This window comes from Canis lupus, chromosome 20, assembly GCF_003254725.2.
Source record: "Canis lupus dingo isolate Sandy chromosome 20, ASM325472v2, whole genome shotgun sequence".
NCBI lineage: Eukaryota > Metazoa > Chordata > Mammalia > Carnivora > Canidae > Canis > Canis lupus.
This window is the reverse complement of record NC_064262.1, coordinates 48,267,216-48,293,773: the sequence shown is the minus strand read 5'-3', so window position 1 is coordinate 48,293,773 and position 26,558 is coordinate 48,267,216. Positions and strand designations below refer to the sequence as shown.

The window sequence follows — 26,558 nt, the reverse complement described above, 5'->3', positions numbered from 1 at the left end:
TAAATTCTTACTGTAATGTTTCTTTTTTTTTTTAATAATAAATTTATTTTTTATTGGTGTTCAATTTGCCAACATACAGAACAACACCCAGTGGTCATCCTGTCAAGTGCCCCCTCCAGTGCCCGCGAGCCATTCACCACCACCCCCTGCCCTCCTCCCCTTCCACCACCCCCAGTTCGCTTCCCAGAGTTAGGAGTCTTCATGTTCTGTCTCCCGCAAAGGGAACTCTTAAACATACTTTTATATTTGTATTTTCAAAAAGATGAAACCAGAATAGTTGGGAAAAAAGGGAATCTTTAGAGAATAGAGAAGTGCTTTAAGAAATTAAAATTGTGGCAGCCAATATAAAAATTCAATAGAAGGATAAGATATAAAGTGGTAACAATCTGCAAGAAAGGAGACCAAAAACATAAAGAGTTTATGGAATTTTGGAAAGAAAGAGACAAACAACAACAACAAAACCAAACAGAAAGAAGGCTATTATTCTTAAATAATAATATAAAACAATTTCTTAGAGCTGAAAGACAAGAGTTTCTATATTAAACAAGCCTACTGAGTAGATCACAGTAAAATTCTGGAACACAGAATATGAAGAAATTATTTGTGAATGATGTAAAATAGAGATTTAATAACTTAATCCTTTAGCCAATGGTCCCAATAGCTTCCCTTCCCCATTGACTTGAAATACTAACACATACTGAATGCCCGTATATGCCTGAGTCTGCTTTTGAGCTGTTTTGTCTCTTGGATCTATTTGTCTATGTTTGTGACAATAACACACACATACCCTTAATGTCTAGCCATACATAACACATTACTCAGTGATCCCAGAATGTGTATTTCCCCTATACTGCTGTGTTCTTGCTTACACTGTGCCTACTTGCAACATTTCCTATAACCATTCCCTATGGCTTGATATTCATCCTTCCAGACCCACTTTCAACCATACCAAATTTCTTGATTTCTCCTCCATATCTCCTTATCTTTTTTAAAAAAATTTTTAGATTTTTAAAAATTTTTTATTCTGCTAACATAGCACATACTACGATGTGTTGAGTTAGTTTTACAGGAGTAGCTCAGCGTCATCTCTCTCTCCATAACTCCCCTCCAATTCTCCACTTGGAATGCCCCTGCAGGACGGCACTTTGCAATCCTAGCACTTAGCATGTAGTAATCAACTGATGCCGAATCCGTATCTATTGAAGAAAATAATACACACACGTACCTGATATATAAAGAATATCAGGCAGCTGGTTTCAGTGGTTATTTCTGGGAAAATTCAGAGACGGATTGAGACACCCCTCCCCCCCATTTGAACTTCCATGTGTGCGTATTATCTATACTATATAACAAAAACATTAGTTTTAGTATTTTAAAAAAGATTTATTTATTTATTTGAGAGAGCGCGCGCGCACTAAAGGGCTAGTCGGGTCAGGTACAGAGGGAGAGAATCTTTCAAGCCGACTCCACGCTGATTGTGGAACCCCACTGGGGGGGGTGTGTGGGGGTGGTGTAGGGAGGGGTTGGATCCCTTGACCCATGAGATCATGACCTGAGCCAAAACCAAGAGCCAGGTCTAACCCACTGAGCCACCCAAGCGCCCTCACATTAGCTTAAAAAAAAAAAGTCAGATTTTCTCTTGTCTTGAACATTTTTTCGCATCTTACTTTTACTGAGAAAGTAAGTTGTAGAAGACATAAAATATATACTCCTATTTTTAGAAGAAATTAGCCTGAAAAATAAATCTTACCTACCGATATGTTTTTGTAAGGATATGGACTGAACCAAAGGATCAAAGCGGTGGGCGTAGGTAAGTTAAACAGTGAGCATCCGGGGATCCCTGGGTGGCGCAGCGGTTCAGCGCCTGACTGCAGCCCAGGGCGTGATCCTGGAGTCCCAGGATCGAGTCCCGCGTCCGGCTCCCGGCATGGAGCCTGCTTCTCCCTCTGCCTCTCTCTCTATCATAAATAAATAAATAAATAAATAAAATAAAATAAAATAAATTAAATCTTTAAAAAAAATAGTGAGCAAGATCCCACCCCATCCCCGCCCACCCATCCCCGGACCCACCCAGTCCCCGCCCACCAGTCTAAGCCCCGCCCCCGGCCCCGCCCGTCGGGCAGATGCCCCCCTCTACCCGCCTCTCTCCAGTCCGACCCCATCTCAGAGCCTAACCTCACCCCTCGGGGAAGGAGACTAGGATTTATCCTCCGAGGCTGAATGATAATGAAAGGGTCGTCAACATTCCCGTCACTGCTTGAACCTCCTCTGACCCCGAAAGCCGAGCCCCGGCCACTTCCGCTCCCGGCGACCCCCGAGGCCGGAAGCGGAAGTGCGCGGCGGCGGCGGACGGCGGCGGGTGTGCAGGGCGGCGCGGCGCGCTGCGGTGGGAGTGTCTCCGGCCGGATCTGCAGGTGCGGCCCTGCCCCTCGGGAAGGCGGGGAGGGCCCTGCGGGCTCCGGGAGGGGCCGGAGGGCCCAGGACCGCCGCGCGGGCTGCGGCCCCTCCTCCCCGTGGTGTTCCCCGGGCCGCGATGGGGCCCGCGGTGCTCGGCCTCCCGACCGTCACCCCCGACCCTCGGCCCGGCCCCTTGCCCTCAGGTACCCGCTGTCCGGGCTGGCAGGACTGTCGCCCATCCCTCGAAAGGGAAATCACGGAGTGCAGTCCAGGTCCCGCAGCTCAGGAGTGTGGTGCCACGGCCCGGCCAGCTTTCACCCGTCCTCCCGGATTTGTAGGGCCCTACCCTACGTCCCGTATGCAAGGGAGCTGCTTACTAGGAACTCACGTTTTATTTCGTGGGAACGTTTCATGTCTTCTGGCTCTGCAACTCGAAAGTTAGGTCTGAGTCTGCATGTGCCGTTTGGTGTGAGTGACTTGTCAAGTGAATTCCTTTCCTTTCTCCTTTCCTTTTTCTTTTAGATCATTCATTCATTCATTCATTCATTCATTCATTCATAGAGACAGAGAGAGAGAGGCAGAGACACAGGCAGAGGGAGAAGCAGGCTCCATGCAGGGAGCCCGACGTGGGACTCAATCCCAGGTCTCCAGGATCAGGACCTGGGCTGAAGGCGGCGCTAAACCGCTGAGCCATCTGGGCTGCCTCCTTTCCCCCCCCTCCCCTTCCCCTTCCCCTCCCTCTCCCCCTCCCCTTCCCCTTCCCCTCTTTCTCTATCTCCCTCCCACCCTCCCTCCCTCCCTTCGTTCCTTCTTTCTTCACGGGAGAGAAGCAGATTCCCTGCGGTGAGCCTAATGCGGGACTCTATCACAGGACCTGGGATCACTCACTAAGTGGAAGGCTCAAGCGCTGAGCTACCCAAGGGTCCCTGTGAAGTGAATTTAAAAAATGGCCTGTACCCTTTATCAAAGGATGAATTAGATGACAAGAATTTTTTTGTGTTTTGTTTTGGTGACTGATGGTTTGTAGTCCCTTAGCTTGGAGCCTGTTAACTGAGCTTTCCTTTCATTTTTCTTTTTCCTTCCTTTCTTCCATTTAAAAGAGCTTTTATTATTTATTTATTTATTTATTTATTTATTTATTTATATTTTATTTATTTATTCATAGAGAGAGAGAGAGAGAGGCAGAGACACAGGCCGAGGGAGAAGCAGGCTCCATGTAGGGAGCCTGTGTGGGACTCGATCCCGGGTCTCCAGGATCATGCCCTGGGCGGAAGGTGGCACTAAACCACTGAGTGACCCGGGCTACCCGAGAAAGAGCTTTTAATTTGTCTGTGAGCATCAGTGTTTTTCACTGCAAGATGAGAGTATCTTAAGAAAAGCTATTTCCCAGTTATGTCACAAGTCTTACCATCAAGGAAAAGGAATATTATTCAGTTCTTCTCATGGAAGCTCCTGCCTTGGTGGATGAATCACCACCAGGCTTAAAAACATATGGGACTTCAGGAAAAAAAAGGTGATCTAGCTTTGTTAGTACTAGGAGGTGAAATTGAGTTGGCCATAAATAGGATGTCTTTTTTTAAATAATAGGGTTAAAACTAACTTTTGAGAAATGAAGAAAAGAAGTCTGGAAGAAAAGTAGACATCAGATACCAGTTTTACAAGTGAGGTGCTTGTTTTCAAAAAGAGCACAGGTTCTGTCCTGTCTTTTTAGAAAGACTTAACATTGTTTCTTTCTTTTTTAAAATTTAAATTCAATTTGCCAACATATAGTACAACATCCAGTGCTCATTACATCACATGGCCTCCTTAATGCCCTTCACTCCCTTACTTTGTCTCCCCACCCATCTCCCCTCCAGCAACTCTGTTTGTTTTCCAGAGCCAAGCCTCTCATGGTTTGTCTTTCTCACTGATTTTTCCTCATTTGGTTTCCCTTCCTTCCCTTATGGTCCCTTTTACTATTTCTTATATTCCACATGAGTGAAACCATATGATGATTGTCTCTCTCTGATTGAGTTATTTCACTCAGCATCAGCATAGTACCCTCCAGTTCCATCCACATCGACATAAATGTAGGTGTTCGTCCTCTCTGATGGCTGAGTAATATTCCATTGTGTATATAGACCACATCTTCTTTGTTCATCCGTCAAAGGACATTGCAGCTCCTAACACAGTTTGGTTATTGTGGACATTGCTGCTGTGAACACTGGGGTGCTGGGGTCCCGTCATTTCACTACATTTTATCTTTTGGGTAAATACCCAGTAGTAGAATTGCTGGATCATAAAGTACTCTAATTTTTACTTCTTGAGGAACCTCCACACTGTTTTTCAGAGTGGCTGCACCAGGTTGCATTCCCACCACTAAGTGGGTTAGTTCCCCTTTCTCCATATCTTCGCCAACATTTGTTGTTTACTGTCTTGCTAATTTTAGCCATTCTCACCGGTGTATAGTGATACCTCATTGTGGTTTTGATTTGTAGTTCCTTGGTGACATGCTATGGAGCATTTTTTCATGTACCTGTTGGCCATGTGTAGGTCTCTTTGGATAAATGTCTGTTCATGTCTTCTGCCCATTTCTTGACTGGATTGTTTGTTTCTTGGGTGTTTTTTTAAAAAATTTTAATACATATATTATTGTATATATATTTAATATATGCATACACACACACACATATATATATATTATTGAAGTTCGATTTGCCAACATATAGTATAACACCCAGTGGTGTTGAGTTTGATAAATTCTTTATAGATCTTAGATACTAGCCCTTTATTCGATATGGTATTTGCAAATATCTTTAGGTTATCTTTTAGTTTTGTTGATTTTAACATTGTTTTTTAAAGACATCTGTCTAGTGTTGATTTATCTTATATGAAGGCCCATTTTAATCTTTGATTTTGTGGTATTACATTTGTTTTGTGTGTCTGTGCAGCTGAGTTCCTTCTTAGGCTGTCTCTGCTGTATTGTTCTTGGAGAATGTGGATTGTTTGGCACATTTCCATCGGGGATGCCCTTTATGAACTGGGCCTTGTACAGAGGGGAAACAATGTGACTGAAATAGATATAATATTTGCCTCTGTGGAGGTTTTATTCTACCTTAAATTAATGGCGATCAGGGTGATACGGAAACATGGAACAGGAGAACATGGGGAGGAGGTCAGGAAAAACCTCTTACAAGGGACAAATGTTTGAATCCCCCAAATGAGCCGCATATAGCTAGACAAGGGTTCAGACTCTGGAGTAAGAGTAGGGAGGAGATTTGAGAGAACATTCCAGATGCACAGTCTCTCAGCAAGACAAGGCCTGGCGTGTTCAGGAGTTGAGAAAAGAGGGACAGCTAAAGTAGAGAAAACAAAGTGTAGATTGGATGAGCCAGGTTGGAGAGGTGTGTAGGGCCCTAAAAGCTGTGGTAAACTTTGGACCTGTTCTAAGGCCACTGAATCAGTTTTTTTAAACTTAATTTTTTTTTTTAGAAGGAAGTTCCACACCCAGGGTGGACCCCAACATGGAGCTTGAACTCATGACACAGAGATCAAGACCTGAGCTGAGATTGAGAGTCAGACACTTAACTGACTGAGCCACCTAGGTGCCCTACCACCGAATCAGTTTTATTTTATTTTATTATTTTATTTTATTTTATTTTATTTTATTTTATTTTATTTTATTTTATTATTTTATTTTTATTTTTTAAAGATTTTATTTATTTATTCATGATAGAGAGAGAGAGAGAGACAGGCAGAGACACAGGCAGAGGGAGAAGCAGGCTCCATGCCGAGAGCCTGACACAGGACTCGATCCCCGGACTTCAGGATTGCGCCCTGGGCCAAAGGCAGGCGCCAAACCGCTGAGTCACCCAGGGATTCCCCCCAAATCAGTTTTAAGTAGGGGAATGACATGATTTTGTTTGCGATTTAGACAAAACACCTGGCCTGGATTGAGCATGACATTTAGGATGGACAAGAAGATATGGAGAGTCCATATATGTTAGTACTGGGAATTGAAATTTAATTGGCCATAAATGAGGTGTCTGGAGAGTCCATATGTGAGTTAGAATTAATTCAGGACTCATGCTGGTAGTTGGGGCCTGATGATGATTGTGGGATTGGCCAAGTTGGCATGTTTGAGAGGCATGTAGGAGGTGCAGTTGAGAGAATTTGGTTGATGGTTTATGTATTCTATCACATGTTACAGAGCAGGGATTGGCAAACTATGCCAAATCTGACCCAGTGCTGGTTTCCATAAAAAAATGTTTTATTGGGACACATTTGTTTACATGTTGTCGGTGGCTGTTTTTGTGCTACAATCACAGTTAAATTGCTGGTTTAGAGGCCATTTGGCCCACAAATCCTAAGATATTAACTATCTGGTCTTTTAAAGAAAAATTTGCCAACCCCTCATTTGTAAAGTACTTAGTATGTATCAAGTGCTATGCTAGTGGCAGGATTTGGAGTCTTGATAAAGGTGGACAGAGGTTTGTATTTTGGGAATGTACATTATAGTTGGAGAGGGAGAGGCAAAATCACCTAAATAAATAAATTAGAAATCACACCTTGATAAGAGGCAGTGGAGGAAAAGTAGAGGCTGTTAGAGGTATTTTGAGAGAATATAAGAGGAGAAATAATCTTTTTATTACGTGAGAGGAACCACGAGAAATGATCATTGGCTGTGGTCTGGAAGTTGGCTCTGGGCCCAATATGTTGCTTATTGGGAAAGATTCTGTATAAGGGTTTTCGCTGGGCTGCCCTGCTAGAGGCCCATGGGAGTGGAAATACCAAAGGGGCCAAACCTCTGTGCAGGGGCTGCTTCCCCCTCCCCCCTCCTTCCTCTCCCCATCCCCCCTTCCTCTCCCCCCTTCCCCTTCTTCTTTTTTTTTTCCCCCCCTCGGCCTCTTTTATTTATTTTTATTATTATTTTAAAAAAGATTTATTTATTTATTTATTCATGAGAGAGACAGAGAGAGAGAGAGAGACAGAGACATAGGCAGAGGGAGAAGCAGTTTCCATGCAGGGAACCCGATGTGGGACTCGATCCCAGGTCTTCAGGATCACACCCCGGGCTGAAGGCGGCGCTAAACCCTGAGCCACCCAGGCTGCCCACCTCAGCCTCTTTTATTGCAGGGAGGACACTTAATGAGACCTTAAATCATGGCGTTGGTGTCATGGTGAGGGGACTGGAGGAGTCGGGATCATTGTGGGGAGGGGAGAATGATTATGTGCTCTGGGCCCTGTTCCCTCTCTCCTCGCTCCCCCACCAAACTGAGGAAAGAAAGGGGAGGAGGAGTGTGGAGCACCTTCGGCCTTGCCCCAGGGAACCTGGTGACCTCTTTCAGTGCCTGACCTCTGGAGGTGGGTTGGGAGGAGGGTCCCCACAGTGACCCCAGGGCTCTCTACCTAATTCTGGAGTCTGACTGCAGACTGTCTGCAGTCTGACTCTAAAGAGTTGGCAGCAGCAGAGTTCTACACCAGGACCATCCCTTGTGAGGCCTACCAAAATACACTCGTCTGTATAAATTTAAATTAACTAAAATTCAGTTAAATTAGAAACTCCTTTTCTTAGTTGCCTGACCCACATTTCTCAAGTGCTCAATAGCTACACATGTTGGTGGCTGCCTTTTTGGAAAGCACAGACATACAACATTCCCATCATCACAGAGAGCTCTGTAAGAGAGCCTGATGTGGGACTCGAACCCGGGTCTCCAGGATCATACCCTGGGTTGAAGGCTGTGCTAAACCACTGAGCCACCCAGGGCTGCCCTCTTTTTTTTTTTTTTTTTTAATTGAGATATTCACATACTATAGAATCCACTCTCTAAACATACGGTTCACTGGTTTTCAGTATATTCACAAAGTTGTGCTGCCATCACCAGTCACCCCCCTTTCCCATCTGCTTTCTCTCTCTATGGATTTGCCTGTTCTGAATACTTCATATAAAGAGAATCATACAACATGTGGCCTTTGGTCTCTGTCTTCTTTCATTAGTGGGATGTTTTCGAGGTTCATTCACATTGTAGTGTGTCAGAGCTTCATTCCTTTTAATGGCTGTATACTTTTCCAGCATATGAGTAGATCACATTTTTTCTGTTCATCTGTGGATAGACATTTGGTTTGTTTCTACTTTTTGGCTCTTGTGAATAGTGCAGTGAACATTCATGTACCAGATTTTATCTGGATTTGTTTTTAGTTCTCTTGGGTTGACACTTAGGAGTGGAGTGGCTGGCTCATTTACTTTTTGGGGAACCACCAAACTTCTTTCTCAGACAGGTGCACGCACCATTTTACATTCCCACTGGCAGTGGATGAGGGTTCCTCTTGCTGCACATCATAACTCACACTTACTGTCCAGTTCCTCTTGAAATTGAACATTTCTTTGTGTGTTCTTTGTCTAATTGCTTCTTGTTTCTTTGATATGGCAATCTTTCCAGTGACATCTGTCTTAATCCACATAAGACATAGTTTCTCTCTCTCTCTCTCTCTCTCTCTCTTTTTTTACAGCAATTCCCCTTCTCTCCCACAAGTAGCAGGTTTTTTTATTTTTATTTTTTTTATTGGAGTTCAATTTGCCAACATATAGCATAACACCCAGTGCTCATCCCGCCAAGTGACCCCCTCATTGCCCATCACCCAGTCACCTCAACCCCCTGCCCACTTCCCCTTTCACTACCCCTTCTTCATTTCCCCGAGTTAGGAAGACAGTTTCTCATTTCCACCCTCCACACTCCTGTCAGCCAGATTCCGCACACAGCTGTGCTCTTCAGAGTTTTTTTTTTTTTTTTTGCTCTTGATGTCTTCTTCCCTTTTAGTGCTGTCCCAAGTTTAGGGTAAATATTTAAAAAAGAGTACTTTAAAACAATAAATAAATAAACAAATAAATAAATAACTTGGTCAATTTCATATCACTATTTCTGAAAGAACTTCGTTCCCTCCCCCCCAATTCATTTTAGACTGGGAATCTCAACTTAAATCCAAAGCATCTACTCCTGTGCAGGATATTTGGAGGAAGATTCATCCCATGATCTGCAAATGGTAAGGTTTATGGGGGATTATCCTTGTTCCTTCCCTTAGGAGAAGCTGAGGAATTTGGGAGTTGGAAACGCACACCAGAGCTGGGGACATTTGGGACATTGGCTCAAGACATTCCCACATGGTCTGAGGGGAGTGGCTACGACATGTGAATTTGGGCAAACCCTGTTGTCTGTCTCTCAAAATCCTTTCTTCCTCGAGCGTTGCCTCAAGTAAACATTGCTTTTGGTGTGAGTCAGACATCGATACTGTGTGGTATGATTTACCTGTCAGCAGTCATGGGACTCTTCTGCCTGTTGGATTAGCTCCATGGAAGTCACAAAATGGTAGAAAACTCTCCACATCCTTGAACCGTCAACCCACCTAAGCAAGGCGCACCTCTGAATATGCTGGAAGCGTGCCTCAACGGGACGGGGAACAGCCTTGGGTGCTCTACGGTGTTGGTGAGGTTTTTGTTGTCACGCACACCTTGCCAGGAGAGATGATTCAGCCGCTTCCAGAATGGCTTCAGCAGGAACTCTAACCTAGACCTGACAAGAGATCTTTGGGAGAGAGGGTCACCCTGATTGTAAAGGACATGGGAGAGCTGTCATGTATCTCTCCCCATTTAGGAGACAAGTCGAGATCCGACACTGGAAATAAGCCCTTTTCAAAGTGTGGAAAAGCCTTCAGGGGCGGCTGGCATGTTCTGGTGCACCAGGGAGCACACTGAGCCCCACTACCCCCACTTTGGCCCTGAGTTTCTGCCTCCTCTAACCATAGGTCTTTTGCAAGGTTCGGGTTCCCGTTCTGGGGGATTTCAAAGGTGAGGGTTAGGGTTTAGAGAGAAGGATGTCCAGAGTCCAGTTTCACCCTCAAGCTGGGCCTGTTTGTCCCAGAACCAGTGAAATCTCTGGGCTCCCTCAATCTGTGGCCCTCCATCTCTGTCATGGATGGTGTCAGTCTCAAGGTGTCAGAGATACCAGCCCAGTGGATGGGGTGGCAGGGCCTGGATGGTGGAGGCCTGTTTCAGTGCTTTGCTCTGAGCATGCGGAGCCTCAGCCCTGCACAGCCTGGTGTGGGCTGCAGGGCAGCTCAAACCCTCATCCCTGCATGGCTTGCATCAGACCCCAGGGCAGCTGAGACCACTCCTCACTGCCCAGGTCTTCCTCACCGTTGGCTCACATTTTTGTTTAGGTGGAGAATGTCCTCCAGCAGCTGCTTGGGAAAGGGTGTGTTGCTTTTGAGGCCCTGAGGCCTGAAAATACTGGAGCTGCTGGATTGCAGGGGTCTCATGTGTCAGTATCATTGCGGTAACCCCACACAGAGCAGCCTTTGCATCATTATAGAGCCCTTTGTTAATGCTTGTTTGGTGAAGGCACAAACACAGGTACTCCAGGCCCTCACTGCCCCCCATGTCTTGATGAGCAGATGGGCCCCGGGAGGGAGTACAAGGCCCAGCCCTCTACCCCCATGCCGTGTCCCCTCCACCCTGTTTCAGAGCAGGAAGAAATTGGCTTGTGTGAGCATTGGCTATAGCCAGAATTTAGAGGATGGGCTGTGGATGGCAGTGCAGATGTAAACAGCTCTGGTCAATAGTTTGGTCCTCTGATTGATGGCTGCCAAATGGACAAACACAGAACAACATTCATATTCAGAACCAAGGGCTCTTAGCCTTTCTTCAGTAAAGCAAGTTGTAGTGCCTCTGAGGGCCTGTGATCTAACCTCCAGCCAGGGCCCCCCAGAACCAGACAGGGTCGAGTCCAGCTCTGTGTCTGCAGCATGATGAGTCCTTGAGACCCCCAGTGGCTGGTTCCCACAGTGGAGTAGGGGGTAGTTACCAGGTCTGAAGCTGCCAGACCTGCATGCCACCTCCTGATGATACTACCCCAAAGCTGGGCCCTCAGGCCCAGAGAAGCCTCAGTGCTACCTCTGTCCTGCTCAGTCCCCTCTGTGCCTTCTCCTAGGGGCCAGGGCCGGACCTGAGGATGCAGATCAGACCCACAATTGAAGGCAGGGGGACACCTTCAATTCCAGAGGACCGGCTGGCTCTCCAGGTGTCGCCTTGGTCTTCTGGATATATCGTAAGCCTGGAGGGATGTTTACTGTGAGGGCCCAGCTCCAACTAGAAAGGCTGGGCGTTCAGGATTTCTGCAAATGGGGTGGCAGGAGGAGAGGGAAGAATTTAGGATCAACTCTTGGGACCTGGGGACAGGCTGGAGGCCTAGGCTACTGAACAGGCCCCAGCACTTCTGTGTCCCTAGGGTGGTGGCAGGCCCAGTGCTGGCCAGGGGGAGGAGCTAGCACCCAGAGCCATGGCCCTGCCTCCCCTGGTCCAGCCTTTCCTCCACCATTCCTGCCACCCTCACTCCTCACATGGCCTTGAAACCTGCAGCAGTGAGTGGTCCTATGATCCCAGGGCTGCGTGGAGAGTGTCCAGACTGGTGACTGAGCTCTTAGCTCAGGGCCCTATGTTTCCATCCTGAGGTGGAGAGAGAGGATCAGAGAAGGACACTTTGAGGAGTGCTTTGAGTCCACCCCACCCCAACCCGGGGAGAAGGGCTACTCCTACCTGCCTCTGTCCATCATCTGCCTCAAGGGACCTGCCACATTTTCCTCACATCCATCACCAAGTCCTGCAAACTTTTGCCCCCAAAGTATGCCTTATGTCTGACTGCTCCTGCTGTCCCCACTGCCACCCTGCCCAGAGCCACTGTTAGCTCTCTGGGACCCCTGGAACTGCTCCCTACAGGCTCCCATTTCTACTGGGCCCCACCCTGGACACAGAGTCTAAAGACATCCCTTAGAAATACAAGTCAGGTCAGACACCTTTTCCTGAAGGCTCAGCCAAGGAGGAGCGTTCAGATTCTTTCTCCTACCACAGAGTTTCCTCCTGGGAATGACTTACTGACTGAGCCTCGTGTGTGCAGGTCCTCCTCTGTGTCCTCCCACCGCCCATCAGCCTGCTGGCCATCCACGTCTCTCTTTGCCTCCAGCCTTTTCCCCACTGCTGGAGGCTGCTCAGGGGTTGCCTCCCTCAACTTGGGCCCCCTCCCCACCCCATTTTGGAGTTGAAATTCTAGCACAGTGATTAGTTTTGTACTCATGAGTTGGTTTAGTCTGGACAGGCTATATTGGGCATGTCTCAATTTTCTCAGTGTGCTGCCCAGAGCAGGGTCAGTCTTGCAAATTCAGTCAGGGTGAATATAGCTGTGAGTGGATGCCATTGATTGTGTGACTCTGATCTGTTCCTGTCTCTCTGTCTAGGGGCTGAAGGCAGCCTTGCAGATTCAGAGGGTGGCCATGCCGGTGCCTCCACTGGGTGTCCCTGAGCTGGGGATGGCTGGGGGTTCTGGTGAGTGAATGCCCAGTGGAATCGGTGGCCTGGGAGACCTGCCATGCTGTGTTGTGTTTGGGAACGTGCATCTCCCCCGTTCCTTTCCCTGTACCATAAGAAGAGAATATGTAAAGTCATATCACCATTCTTTATGCATTCAGGAGGAAGGGCAGTATTTCAGGATTGACGGCTAGGAATCTTTTCTGGTCTTTGGTCTTTCTGTTAAGAAAGAGCAGACCCCCCCTTCAGCTGTGGCAAAGTCCAGACCTCTTTGTGGGCAAGGTTAAATTCTCCGCAATTTTGTTGGTGCTGAAGGTGACTATTGAATTTACTCTAAATGGCATATGTTTTAACTGAGCTTATAAAGAATGAGCTTATAAAGAATTTACTGTAAATGACATATGTTTTAACTGAGCTTTATAAAGAATGAGGTTAAAACAAGCCACCTGTCCTGAGCAGTGGGGGAAAATAATTAATTCTGGAGGATAAATAACATCTTAGCTTTAATTTCAAGGCATTTATTTCCTTCCGTCTTGTCTTCTAGTGAGAGTAATATATTTTGTTTCTGAATAGTATCATCCAGTCTTGCATTTGGAATCTTTTATATGATTGACGGAAAGAATCTAATTCTTAGATTATGTGATGTGCTGCTTTTCTATGTCTTTTTGGTAAGCTTTCTGGGCAAGACTTTGACTTGAGGTACTGTTGAAGTACTTGGAGTACCCTGTGCTCTTGAAGTACTCTTCCAAGTGCTCTAGTTGGCTACCCTGTGATGAGGTGGGCACTGGGAGACAATCTCAAACGAAACATTGACCTCTTCCCCGTGGAGCTCACAGTCTGCCTGGGTGGTCAGATTTTTCAACGAAGTCCAGAATACAATGGAAGTGTGTAACACAAGGATTTTATCTGGGGGGCAGAGAGGAGTTTTGGGCAATTTGAAGTTAGACCATGGGTTCTTACCTGCAGCACTACTGACATGGAGGTCTTATCTCTCTGATGGGGCCATTCGGGGCATTGTAGGACATTTCGCAGCATCTTTGACCTCCTACTAGACTCAGTAGTGCCTCCTGAATTCGTCCCCCAGGGTTGCCATACCAAAGGATCGCTCTGAGTGGCTCAACAGCAAAAGCTTGTTTTCTCACAGTTCTCGAGGCCAGAAGCCCAAGATCAAGGGATTGGCAGGATTGGTTCTTCTCAGGGCTGTGATCTATTCCAGACATCCGTCCTTGGCTTGTAGATGGTTATCTTCTTGTGTTTTCTTTTTCTATATGTGTACATATTTTAAATTTTATTTTTTTATAAGGACACCGGTCATATTGGATTAGGGCCCACCCAACTGACCTCATTTTAATTACCTCTTTAAAGACCTCATGTCCAGGGCAGCCCCGGTGGTGCAGCGGTTTAGCGCCACCTGCAGCCCAGGGCGTGGTCCTGGAGATCCTGGATCGAGTCGCACGTCAGGCTCTCTGTATGATTCCTGCTTCTCCCTCTGCCTGCGTCTCTGCCTCTCTCTCTCTCTCTCTCTCTCTCTGTGTCTATGAATAAATAAATAAAATCTTAAAAAAAAATAAAGACCTCATGTCCAAATATGGTTGTATTCTGAGGTATTGGGTGTTAATTAGGACTTCATTCTATGAATTTTCTAGAGGGACACAATCAAGCCTATAAAAGCCCCTAGTCATGACAGCTGAAAATGTCTCCAGAAGTTGTGGCTGGTCCCTGCCCGCATCCCCTCCCCCCCAAGATCATATACTGAAGTCCTAACCTCCCATGTGACCGTATTGGATGGATGCTGGGCCTTTAAGAAGGTGGTTAAGGTTGCATGAGGTCACAAGAGTGGGGTCCCAATCCCATAGAACTGGTGTCCTTACAAGAAGAGGGAGAGACATCAGAGCTCTCTCTGCCATGTGAGGACACTGTGAAAAGGCTTTTGCATGCAAGCCAGGAAGACAGCTCTCACCAGCTCAACTGTGCTGGCACCCTGCTTTCAGACTTCCAGCCTCCAGAACTGTGAGAAGTAAATTTCTACCATTTGAGCTGCCCTATTGATGGTATTTTGTTATGTAGTGGAGCTGACTGAGATACCAGACTTTGCCACATGTGCCCTGGGGGATGAGTATTGGCTTAGACCCTGATAATTCCTGTATCATTTAGCTTGGCAAGGTGTTGAGTTGTTTGGAGAAGGTTTGGGGGGAGGATTTCAGGCCAAGGAATGGCATGTGTAAGATTACTCAGGGTGGGAGGCAGGCGGAGAGCCTGGTGTACCCAGGGTGCCCACAGAAGGCTCTTTGAAGGGAGCATAGGGAAGGGGAGAGTGGTGTGAGCTGACTGGAGAGGATTGGGCTCTGAATCATTCAGGGGCTACATGCCTAGGCTTCCAGGAGCCAGGGATGTGTTTGGGTGAGTTGTTCATGCATCTGCAGTTTTAGTAGAACCCTCCAGCACCTGGAAGGTGGTGGGGCCTCAGGGAGGATCCGAGCATTGGTTGGAAGCAGTGAGGAATGGAGTGGTAGTGGCCTAGGTCAGTGATGAGTGCAGAGTGGGTGTGGCAGGGTCCCTGAGACCACGACTGGTTGTAGCCATTTGCTAGGACTCTTAGCCTCAGCCCACAGTTGTACTCATGGTGGTGATTTATTACAATGAAGGGGTGCAGAGCTGAGTCCACTGGAGCATTAGGTGAGGTCTGGGGGAGTCCAGGCACAAGCTTTGGAGTCCTCGGCCAGTGGAGTCACTCAGGACTTGCTTAATACCCCCAGCAACAAGCTGTGACAACACATGTGAGGTGATGTTTATAGGGAAGCTGAGTAGGGACTTGGTGCCCAGGGTTTTCACTTGGGGCTGGTCACGTCACCACCCTCTGCCCAACAAGAACCTGACTCCTGTCAGCATGTACCAGACTTCTGGAAGGAAAGCAAGTGTTCAGTATAAACCACAGTGTTTGTAGAAACAGTTTAAGCAGACTGAGACCCTCTTACCAGTTAGGGTGGTGGGAACCCTTTGGAAATCCTTGTTCCCAGGGGCCAGCAGTCAGGCTTGTTGTGTTAATTCTTGTCTACATGGTAGGGAGCTGTGCAGTGATTTAAGACATATGCAGGAGGTTGGTTGAGTTAATTCGGTGAATCCTGTATGCTTTCATTTACCAGACAATCCAGAGCATTCATGTGCCAAGCACAGTGTGGGGTGGGGTGTAAAAGGGAAGGGACCCAGGCTTGTCCTTCTGAAGAAGCTTCCAATCCCATGAGGGTAGCAGAAGATACATGCCCAAGGAAGCCAATAACCATATGATTACAAATAGGTAGGGGCTGTGAGGAAAGGGGGAGGGTCCTTCTAGAGAAAAGGATACTGGGGAGGGGAGGCACTCTGAGGGAGTGACTTTTCTGTAGATTCAAAAGGGGAAGGCCTGATGTGGCATTAGCGATGGTGGGGACAGGGGTAGGAGGAAGGGGTGTGGGGTGGGAGTGGGGGGGAGGTGGGTGTTCCCTGTAGAGATGCCATCATCTCATCATCAGAGGTGGGTTTTTTTTTGGATTAATTGTTGGGGTCAGCAGAGTATCAAGGGTGAGATTTCCCATCTGAGGCAGGGATGTTCCTTCCTGAGATCAGAGACATTGGAAGGAGAATAGGCTTTGAGAATAAGATTATGGGAGGTCGGGGGTGGGGTGGGGTGGGGGGGTGGAGGGATGAGACAACAGAAATGCATATCTCACATTTCTAGAGGCCAGAATTCTCAAATCAGGGCATTGGCAGGGCCATGCTTCTGTGAAGCCTGTAGGGAGTCTCCTTCTTTGCATCTGGTGGCAGGTGGCTATCCGTGGTGTTCCTTGGCTTGTAGCTACATCACTTGGATCTCTGACTGGTTGTCATGTTGCCCCCTGCCCTTGCGTTGTCCCTGCTTCTGTCTTTTCTCTTCTTCGGACACCAGTCATACTGTGTTTGGGGCTCATTCCATTCCACTGTGACTTTGTCTTAGCTCATCATATCAGCAAAGACCTTGTTTCCGGGATCCCTGGGTGGCGCAGCGGTTTGGCGCCTGCCTTTGGTCCAGGGCGCGATCCTGGAAACCCGGGATCGAATCCCACATCGGGCTCCTGGTGTATGGAGCCTGCTTCTCCCTCTGCCTGTGTCTCTGCCTCTCTCTCTCTCTCTCTCTCTCTCCCCCCCCCGTGTGACTATCATAAATAAATAAAAATTAAAAAAAAAAAAAAACTTTTTAAAAAAAAAAAAAAAAAAAAAAAAAAACAAAGACCTTGTTTCCAAATAAGATCACATTTTGAGGTACTGGGGAGTTATGACTTCATAGTTTTTTGGGGGACACAACTCAACCCATTACGCTCTGCCCTCTGGTCCCCCTACCCTCAAATTTGTGTCCTCCCCACATACGAAATACATTCAGATGATCTCGACTCCCCTAAAGTTTTTACCCATTTCAGCATCAGCTGTAAGCCTCAAATCACATCAACTCAAAAGCCCTCAAATCCTCATATGAATCATCTAAATTGGGCATGGATGAGACTCAGGTGTGGTGTCTCCCAGGGGCAAAATTGTTCTTCATCTATGAACCTGTGAAATGAGAAAACAAGTCCTCTGCTTCCAAAAGACATTGGTGAGACATGCACAGTGTACACATTCCCTCTCTCAAAGGGAGAGAAGGAAGGGGTCATGTCCCAAGCAATCTCAAAACCCAGCAGGTCAAGTTCAAGGCCTAACAGCAGCCTCTGTCTGTGATGGCAGCCACCCTGCCTCCCAGCTCATGGTGGATGAATCCCCTGGAAAGATGAGTGGGGACATGAGCTGGTGGTGTGGAGGTGGGGCCGGAGTTCAGGGGAGAGAATCAGTCTGGGGGCTTGGGCCTGGTCAGGCTGGGTTGGGAACTGATGCCCAGAGTGGGTGAGATGGCCTGCTAAGGCAGAGGCTGAGGGAACTGAGAAGGGTGAGGGTCTCGTACAGGAGACGGAGCTGGGGGCGTGGTCATTGAAGCCTGGGGAGGGTGGGCTTCAAGGTGGAGGAATTGGATGACCAGAAACATAGACTAGACCCTCATCAGGGATGAGGTGGTGGTGGCCCAAGTGAGGTGCCTGTCCTTGGAATGGTGATCGTGAGTGAGCAGGAGGTGAGGAAATAGACAGTGGTTGGTTGCAAATGGACAACCATTTGTACCCCCCTCCCCCCCCGCACCAAACCAGTGGGTAGGGAACAAAAACAGTATGTAGAAGGAAGAGCAGAGTGTTTTGTCTTAAAATGTGGGCCCCCAAAAAGGTATATGTATGTCCTAACCATCAGCACCTGGGACTGGGACCTTACTTAGAATAGGTCTCTGTGGCTGCCATCATGTTAAGGTGAGGTCGGGATGGGCAGAGGCAGGGGGGCTCATCCAATGTGACTGGTGTCCTGTGAAGAAGAGAAAGTGTCAGGAGGAGATAGGAACACGCAGGGGAGAAGATGGCCATATGACAATGGACGCAGAGGTTGTAGGGACACAGCTGAGGCCAAGGAGCACCCAGGATTCCAGAGTCACCGCCAGAAGCCAGAGAGAGGCGAGGAGGGATTCTGCTCAGTCTCAGAGGGAGCACGGCCCTGCTGACACCTTGGTCTTAGACTTCTGGCCTCTAGAACCGAGAGACAGTCTGTGGCTTTCAGCCTCTCAGTTTACGGTACTTTGTTACAGCAGTCCCTGGACAGGAATACGTGGGGTCAGAGATTGGATGTGGTTCAGGTTTTCTTTTTTTATTATCTGCAATTTATTTTATTTATTTGTGTGATATGCATTATATTTTAGGTGAGGGTTAATTTCTGACGGGGAGGTTCCCATCATGGGGGGAGGTGAGGGTGCAGGGAGATAAGGGATGGTGTGTGTGTGCAGGGTCACTTGCTCATCTGTAATAGGCCGGAGCCAGGGGCCCCGTGGGGATGGAGGAGTTGAAGGCAGGAAGGGGAGACGATGCCTTCTCACCGACAGACTTGGGGTGGTGGCAGCTCCTCTGTCCCCTACTTGTGGTACGTCTTGGGGTGCTCCTGGCCCTGCAGAGTGGAGCAGAGGAAGGGTCCAAGCAGCTAGGGAGGAAATGCTGCCCCAGGGCTGAATCAAGGGGCGGTGGGGGGGTGCCCCAGAAACTCCAGAGTCTGTTGGTGAATTGAGACTGTGACTCCAGAGATTTGGAATAGAAGAAATGTGTGTGTGTGTGTGTGTGTGTGCGCGCGCGCGCGCCTGTGTATCTGTGTGTCTGTTGCTGTGTGCATGTGCCTGTTTGTATGTGTATGTGCATGCACATGTATGTTTTGTGTCTCTGTGTGGATTCTGTGTGTGTACTTGTGTGTGTGCGAACATGTGCCTAAGCATGTAAGTGCATGTGAATGCGTGTGTGTGTCTCCCATACATGTGTGGTCCCTGTGAGTATGTGCATATGTGTGTGCATGTGTCACTTGCGCTCGGGGTGGGCAGCACTTGGTCCTGTGAGTATACTCACTAGACCACATGGCTTCCATCTTCTGTAGTTCTGCTTGCGCAGGACCCCGCCTGGCTCCAGAAGGAGAACACAGAGGAGGAAGCTGTGGCTCCTGGGGTACTGATCACCTGTCTGCAGGTAAGTAAGAAATCCCTCTTCCTCTTCTTTCTTGCTTGGGCCCATGTCTTCCTCCCTTGGCCTGGATCTTCTCAATCCCACAGGACTGGTCTCCAGGCCTCCAGGCCTCCAGGCCTCCAGGCCTCCAGGCACTGGACCTCTTGTAGCGGAGGGGGAGGTGTGTGGGACAATGCAGGCAATGTTCTCACTGTTTCATCCAGACCTTCCCTCATTGTGGAGTGCCTCATTCTGCTGAGTGTCAGGAGGGAAAACAGAGCAAGGATGTGAACCTCCTAGGTAACTGTCCTTACCTCCCAGTCTTCATGGTCTCTCAGGGCAAACAGTTGTCATTTACCAAATACTTCTCTCTTTCCTGTTACATGCTCAGGTCTGCTGGACCCTGGAGCCAGAAGGGAATAAAACTGCCATGGCTTCCTGGCTAGTTGCCTTTGATGCCACACCTCTGGATGCTGTCCCTCAGGGAGAAAAGAGTAGATAGAGGAGAGTTCTAGTTCTGGGGCCTGAGCCAAAGGGAATATTCTGAGAAACCTCAGAACTCTGTCTGAGAATCCTCTGCATGGGTCTCCTTTCTCTAGGCTGGCTGGCCCCTCTTCAGCCCCTTGACTATTGGTAGGGGTGGCCACTGGCTGACCCGTAATGGATATGTGTTTCAGGAACCAGTCACCTTTGCAGATGTGGCTGTGTTATTCACCCCAGAAGAATGGATGTTTCTGGACTCTGCCCAGAGAAACCTGTACAGAGATGTGATGCTGGAGAATTATAGGAACCTGGCCTCTGTGGGTAAGGCCAGGCTCGTTACTTCATCTGCGCACTCCTGCAGCACCTACAGGTTCCCGGAGTGTGCTGGTTTGGGAAATCAAGAGGTGAAAAAGAGACAAATCCTGCTCTCATGGTGTTTGCAGTCTAGGGGCTTCCCTGTGGAAATGAAGATCTCTCTGCTGCTCTGTTTCTCCATGGTTAAAAGTTTCTGGGATTTTCACATGTGTCTCTGAGTGAGGCCCTGGGTTTTGTGTATTGGAAAATCCCATTGTCCTTTGGGACCCAGTGAGGGAGCTTGTACTTCGGTTCCTTAGTGAAAGAGCTCTGCTATGCCCATGAGAATGTAGGTGTGCTCATTTTGCTCTTCCCATCCCCAGTGGTCCTAAAGACTTAAGAATATTGACCTTGGTTAATGGCAGGCATGGTCTGCTCACATCCTGCATCTTTCCCCATGAGCAGGTGATCAGCTAGGCAAACCTAGTATGTTTTCCCATTTGGAGCCAGGAGAAGAGCTGTGGCCCACTGAGAGAAGAATCTTCCCAGGAACCCATCCAGGTGAGCAGCAGGCAGATCATCTGAGCATCAGCTCGGATGAGTGTTAGGTTTGGAAATTGTCAGTAAGGGAAACACTTTCAGTGCCCTTGATGGAATCTTTCCTGGAGTCCATCTCCTCTCCTTTTTATCTCTAATACTTTACTTTGGCACCCTAGAATGACTTGTCCTACTTACTCTTCATATTTATCATTTCCACGTGCATATTTCATCACGTGTGTCTTTTATATGTATATAGCACGTGTATGCTTTATCCAGGGCCTCCGCACCATATGTTCTTGCTAATACTTTCTCTCAATTTCAGTCTCAATTGTCACAGAACTTTCTCTCGTAACCTATCTATCATCTCCATTCCTTGTTCCTATGGTTATGTGACTCCTTACATAACCAAATACCTTAAAATTTCCTTTACTCTTTGATACATTCCTCTTCACAATTTCCTCCCATAGTTAGAACCAGTTTTTTTTTTTTTTAATTTTTATTTATTTATGATAGTCACAGAGAGAGAGAGAGAGAGAGAGAGAGGCAGAGACACAGGCAGAGGGAGAAGCAGGCTCCATGCACCGGGAGCCCGACGTGGGATTCGATCCTGGGTCTCCAGGATTGCGCCCTGGGCCAAAGGCAGGCGCCAAACCGCTGCGCCACCCAGGGATCCATTCATTTACTTACTTACTTACTTACTTACTTACTTACTTACTTACTTATTTATTTATTTATTTATTTATTTATTTATTTATTTATTTATTTATTTTTCCTTTATTTATTTTTTAAAAAAATTTTATTTGTGAGAGAGAGCCCATGTACATGAGTGGGAGGAGGGGCTGAGGGGGAGGGAGAGAGACTCTCACGTAGACTCCCCACTGAGTGCAGAGCCTGATGTAGTGCTTGAAACCACGGCCCTGAGATCATGACCTGAGTGGAAATCAAGAATCAGACACTTAACTGACTGAGCCACCCAGGTGCCCCCAGAAACAGTTTTTAAAAAAGAAAACCTACATGTGTCCTGCTTACTTGTTTGGTTGCTTTGACCTCACAGTTACCTTCCCTGTGCACTGAATTTTTCTTTTCTTCCTCATTCCAGAACCTCCACTCCAACCCCAAGATTCAATTTCCAACCAGGATATTTTTGCGGAGATTTCATCCATTGGCATGAAAAGGGTAAGGTGCCCAAGGATTTTTATTGGTCCTCTGTTGTAGGACAAGTCTGGGGTTGCTGTAGTTTAGAAAAGTAGTACAAGAGGTCAGAGAGAGAGAGAGAGAGAGAGAGAGAGAGAGAGAGAGAGAGATTGATTGATTCAATGTGAGTGGTGCTCACCCAGGGAAAGCAGGTTCTTGAGTCTGTGAATGTCATGAGTTGGGGAGAACCTTCTACGTCAATCAAGGCATGTATCTTCCCAGAGTTCCCCCAAGCAGCCATGTTCATACATGTGAATAGATATCAATTTTTTTTATTGGAGTTCAATTTGCCAACATACAGCATAACACCCAGTGCTCATCCTGCCAAATGCCCCCCTCAGTGCCCATCACCCAGTCACCCCAACCCCCCGCCCACTTCCCCTTCCACTACCCCTTGTTCATTTCCCAGAATTAGGTGTCTCTCATGTTGTCACCCTCACTGATATTTTCACTCATTTTCTCTCCTTTACCTTTATTCCCTTTCACTAATTTTTATATTCCCCAAATGAATGAGACCATATGTTTGTCCTTTTCCGATTGACTTATTTCACTCAGCATAATACCCTCCAGGTCCCTCCACATCGAAGCAAATAGTGGGTATTTGTCATTTCTAATGGCTAGTATTCCATTGTATACATATACCACATCTTTTTTATCCATTCGTCTTTCGATGGACACCGAGGCTCCTTCCAGTGTGGCTATTGTGGACATTGCTGCTATAAACATTGGGGTGCAAGTGTCCCAGCATCTCACTGCATCTGTATCTTTGGGGTAAATCCCCAGCAGTGCAATTGCTGGGTGGTAGGGCAGGTCTATTTTTATTTCTTTGAGGAACCTCCACATAGTTTTCCAGAGTGACTGTGTACCAGTTCACATTCCCACCAACAGTGCAAGAGGGTTCCCCTTTCTCCACATCTTCTCCAACATTTATTGTTTCCTGCCTTGTTAATTTTCCCCATTCTCACTGGTGTGAGGTGGTATCTCATTGTGGTTTTGATTTGTATTTCCCTGGCCAGTGATATCAAATGTTTAAAACTTAATTTGCCCTTAACTCAGCAAAACTCTGCATCTTAGAGACCACATGAAAGTAATGAAAATGAGCTCTTTGTGGGAGAGTGGCCACTTGAAGGGACTCAAGGTAGAAATGATCCAGACTCACTAAAATGGTAAAAGCTTCAGTGACAGAAATGCCCTTTCCCAACCCATAATTCAGCTGGGGGAGAGTGTCCATGAATGTAATAAAGCCTTTGGTCTTCCTTTTTTCTTCAATTGACAGGAGCAACCTCAGACTGGACAAAAACTCTATAAATACAGTGAATTTGGGGAAGCCTTTCATGGCATCAAACCATTCTTCCAGTACCAGAGAATTCACGCTGGGGGAGACCACTATGAATGCCCTGAGAATGGAAAATCCTTCTTCCAGTCCACTCACCTAATCGTGCCTGAGAAAATCCATCGTGGGGACAAAACCTATGCGTGTAACAAATGTGAGAAATCCTTCAGATACAGCTCCGACCTAATCAGGCACGAGAAGACTCACACTGCGGAGAAGTGCTTTGAATGTCAGGAGTGTCGGCAAGCCTTCAAGTATTCCTCCAATCTGCGGCGCCACCTGAGGACTCACACTGGAGAGAAGCCCTTCGAATGTGCCCAGTGTGGGAAAACCTTCACGAGGAATTTTAACCTCATTCTGCACCAGCGAAACCACACCGGTGAGAAGCCCTATGAATGTAAGGACTGTGGGAAAGCATTTAATCAGCCATCGTCTCTGAGGAGTCATGTGAGGACTCACACTGGAGAGAAGCCCTTTGGATGCAGTCAGTGTGGGAAAGCCTTCAGGGAGCACTCGTCTCTGAAGACACACCTGCGCACTCACACCAGGGAGAAGCCATATGCGTGTAACCAGTGTGGGAAGCCCTTCCGGACAAGCACTCATCTGAATGTGCACAAGAGGATACACACTGGGGAGAAACTGTATGAGTGTGCTACCTGTGGGCAGGTCTTGAGTCGCCTCTCAACGCTCAAAAGTCACATGCGAACCCACACTGGAGAGAAGCCCTACGTGTGCCAGGAATGTGGGCGTGCCTTCAGTGAACCTTCCTCCCTCAGGAAACACACAAGGACCCACACCGGCAAGAAGCCCTATGCCTGTCAGGAGTGTGGGCGAGCCTTTGGTCAGTCTTCACACCTTATTGTGCATGTGAGAACCCACACTGCAGGGAAACCCTATGAATGCAACCAGTGTGAGAAGGCCTTCAGGCACAGCTCTTCACTGACTGTGCATAAAAGGATTCACGCTGGGAGAGAGAAGGTTAGGAATGGTGGTCTGCCTTTAACAGTGTCCCATCCATTTGATGGGCCTCTTGCTGATTGACTTCCAAGTTTTGAAAATATATACGTTCCAGGCTATAATCATCTGCCATAGTACATGTTTCACCACATCACATGTTTTGATGTATAATATTTTCATTTTGGTTGAAATCTGAATGTTGTCTTAGTTTCTATTATCACTTATTCTTTGGCCCATGAGTTATTTGTAATTAGATTTTAAAATAACAGGACATGAGTATATTTTTAGAGGTATCATTACTTAGAGTGAAGTGCATAAATCTTAAGTATACAGTTGGAGGACTCTGACAGGTGTACATATGTATATGTAGCCAACACGCCACTTAAGATCTAGAAATTTCTATCCTTCTGGAAAGTTCCTGCATGTATATGTATATGGGTAATTTTTTTTTAGTTGCCTTTTTATTGTCGGTTTCTAATTTAATTATATTACGAGCAGAGAATATGGTCTTTATGTTATTGAATGTTAGGTATCTGTTTTGTTTTAGAGTGGCATATCTTCCTAGTTGCCTATCAAAATTGTCCCTCTTCCTTACAAAAGCATTTAGGTTTTTTTGTTCAGATTGGTAACATGAACTATTAAACCTCTATCTCCTGGTCCTTGCAGCCAGGGGAGGCCATGTCCCTCAGACCTGGCCATTCTAAGTGTAAGTCACTGGGTGTGACTCCTTGGGAAGATGTTGCAAAGGAACATTTAGCCAGATCCTTCCACTTCTTGCCCTTTGTATAAACAGATATGATGTCCTGTGCTTGAGGAGCCATCCCATGGCCATGAGGGTAAAAGCTACAGGCTAAAGAGAGTATGGCCAGAAGTCACAACCAACCTGGTTCCCCAGTTGATATTTTTGTGTGGCTGCCCTGGACTGTTTGTTTCTGGACATCTTCTTACATGAAAAAGATGCGCTTCTTTTTTTTTTTTTTAATTTATTTTATTTTTTATTTTTATTTTTTTTATTTTAATAATAAATTTATTTTTTATTGGTGTTCAATTTGCCAACATACAGAATAACACCCAGTGCTCATCCCGTCAAGTGCACCCCTCAGTGCCCATCACCCAGTCACCCCCACCCCCCGCCCTCCTCCCCTTTCACCACCCCTAGTTTGGTTCCCAGAGTTAGGAGTCTTTATGTTCTGTCTCCCTTTCTGATATTTCCTACCCATTTCTTCTCCCTTCCCTTCTATTCCCTTTCACTATTATTTATATTCCTCAAATGAATGAGAACATATAATGTTTGTCCTTCTCCGATTGACTTATTTCACTCAGCATAATACCCTACATGACATTGCTATTTTGGGGAAGGGGTGGGAAAGGGTAGGGGTTTGGCTTATTATGGCTGAATGCAGTATCTAACTGATGGACTTAGTATAGGGTCAGTTTTCATAAATGCTTCACTGATGGTTGAAATCAGTGCATTGTATTTTACATATGTCCACTAAATTGAGCATATGATTTGTGTTTCAAAATCTATACATTTATGCATATTGATCAATATCTTAATCTGTTTGGGCTGTATAACAAAAATACTGTAGACTGGGGGCTTATAAACAACAGAGCCTTTTTCTCATAGTTCTGGAGTCTGGAGTCCAAAATCAAGATGCTGGCAGGTTTAATGTCTGGTGAGGCCTGCTTCATGATTTATAGATGGCCATCATTTTGCCTGGTCCTCATGGCAGAAAGAGAGCAGGGAAACACTGTGGGGTGTCTTTTATAAGGGCACTAATCCCATTCATGAGGGTTCCACCTTTATAACCTAATCACCCTGAAGTCCTCACTTCCTAATACCATCACTGAGAGGGACCTAGGCTTCAGAATGTGAATTTGGGTGGGGGTGGGTGGGAGGCACAAACATTCAGTCCATATCTGTCTTTGACTGTACTGAGACAGCTATGTTAAGCTCTCCCACCATGATTGCTGAATGAATCTTGTAATTCTGTCAATCTTTAAATTTAAATATTTTGAAGCAGTAAATTAAGTGAGAGGATTTTTGATATTTGATGTTTCCAGCAAATTGTCCCTTTTATTCTTAGAGTGACCATCTTTCTCCCTACTGATGAATATTCAACCATTCATTTTCATAACAGCCAGTTGTCATTTGGAGCTTACTATTACCAAGATAGTAGATGCTACTCTAAGCTTTGAATCTTCTAAGTTACTTATTCCCACAATTTGAGGTAGATACCATTATTATCCCCAGTTTACAGATGAGGAAACTGAGGCCCAGCCAGTCAAGGTGAGTTAACCGTCACACAGGTGGTAAGTGATGGAGTCTGGCTCCCAAATCCAGGGGCTATACACAGTGCTTTATCCTAGGGGACTTTTCTTCCTTTGTACCTGTTCTCACAGTCTCGCAGGGGTCTGTTTTTGTTTTTTTGGTTTTGGTTTTTGTTTTATAAGAAGAGAGAGAGGAAGA

The 26,558-nt window shown here is 46.6% G+C and overlaps 1 protein-coding gene and 1 long non-coding RNA gene across 2 annotated transcripts; one reads left to right on the top strand and one right to left on the bottom strand.

Moving 5' to 3' along the window:
* Nucleotides 1-1,362: 1,362 nt before the first annotated feature.
* Nucleotides 1,363-2,360, bottom strand: LOC112666641 (uncharacterized). The gene is made up of 2 exons (XR_003140923.3): nucleotides 2,181-2,360; nucleotides 1,363-1,958 (listed from the first exon to the last, which is right to left on the bottom strand). It is a non-coding gene; the product is annotated as an uncharacterized LOC112666641 (long non-coding RNA).
* A 173-nt stretch (nucleotides 2,361-2,533) lies between these two features.
* ZNF333 (zinc finger protein 333) lies at nucleotides 2,534-25,136 on the top strand. Its single transcript, XM_035703405.2, is given in 10 exon segments — nucleotides 2,534-2,753; nucleotides 9,336-9,380; nucleotides 9,383-9,417; nucleotides 11,361-11,477; nucleotides 12,661-12,748; nucleotides 19,223-19,311; nucleotides 19,965-20,091; nucleotides 20,530-20,625; nucleotides 21,704-21,780; nucleotides 23,075-25,136. Coding segments are annotated over 10 exon segments (1,992 nt in total). The 3' UTR covers nucleotides 24,173-25,136.
* Nucleotides 25,137-26,558: the final 1,422 nt, after the last annotated feature.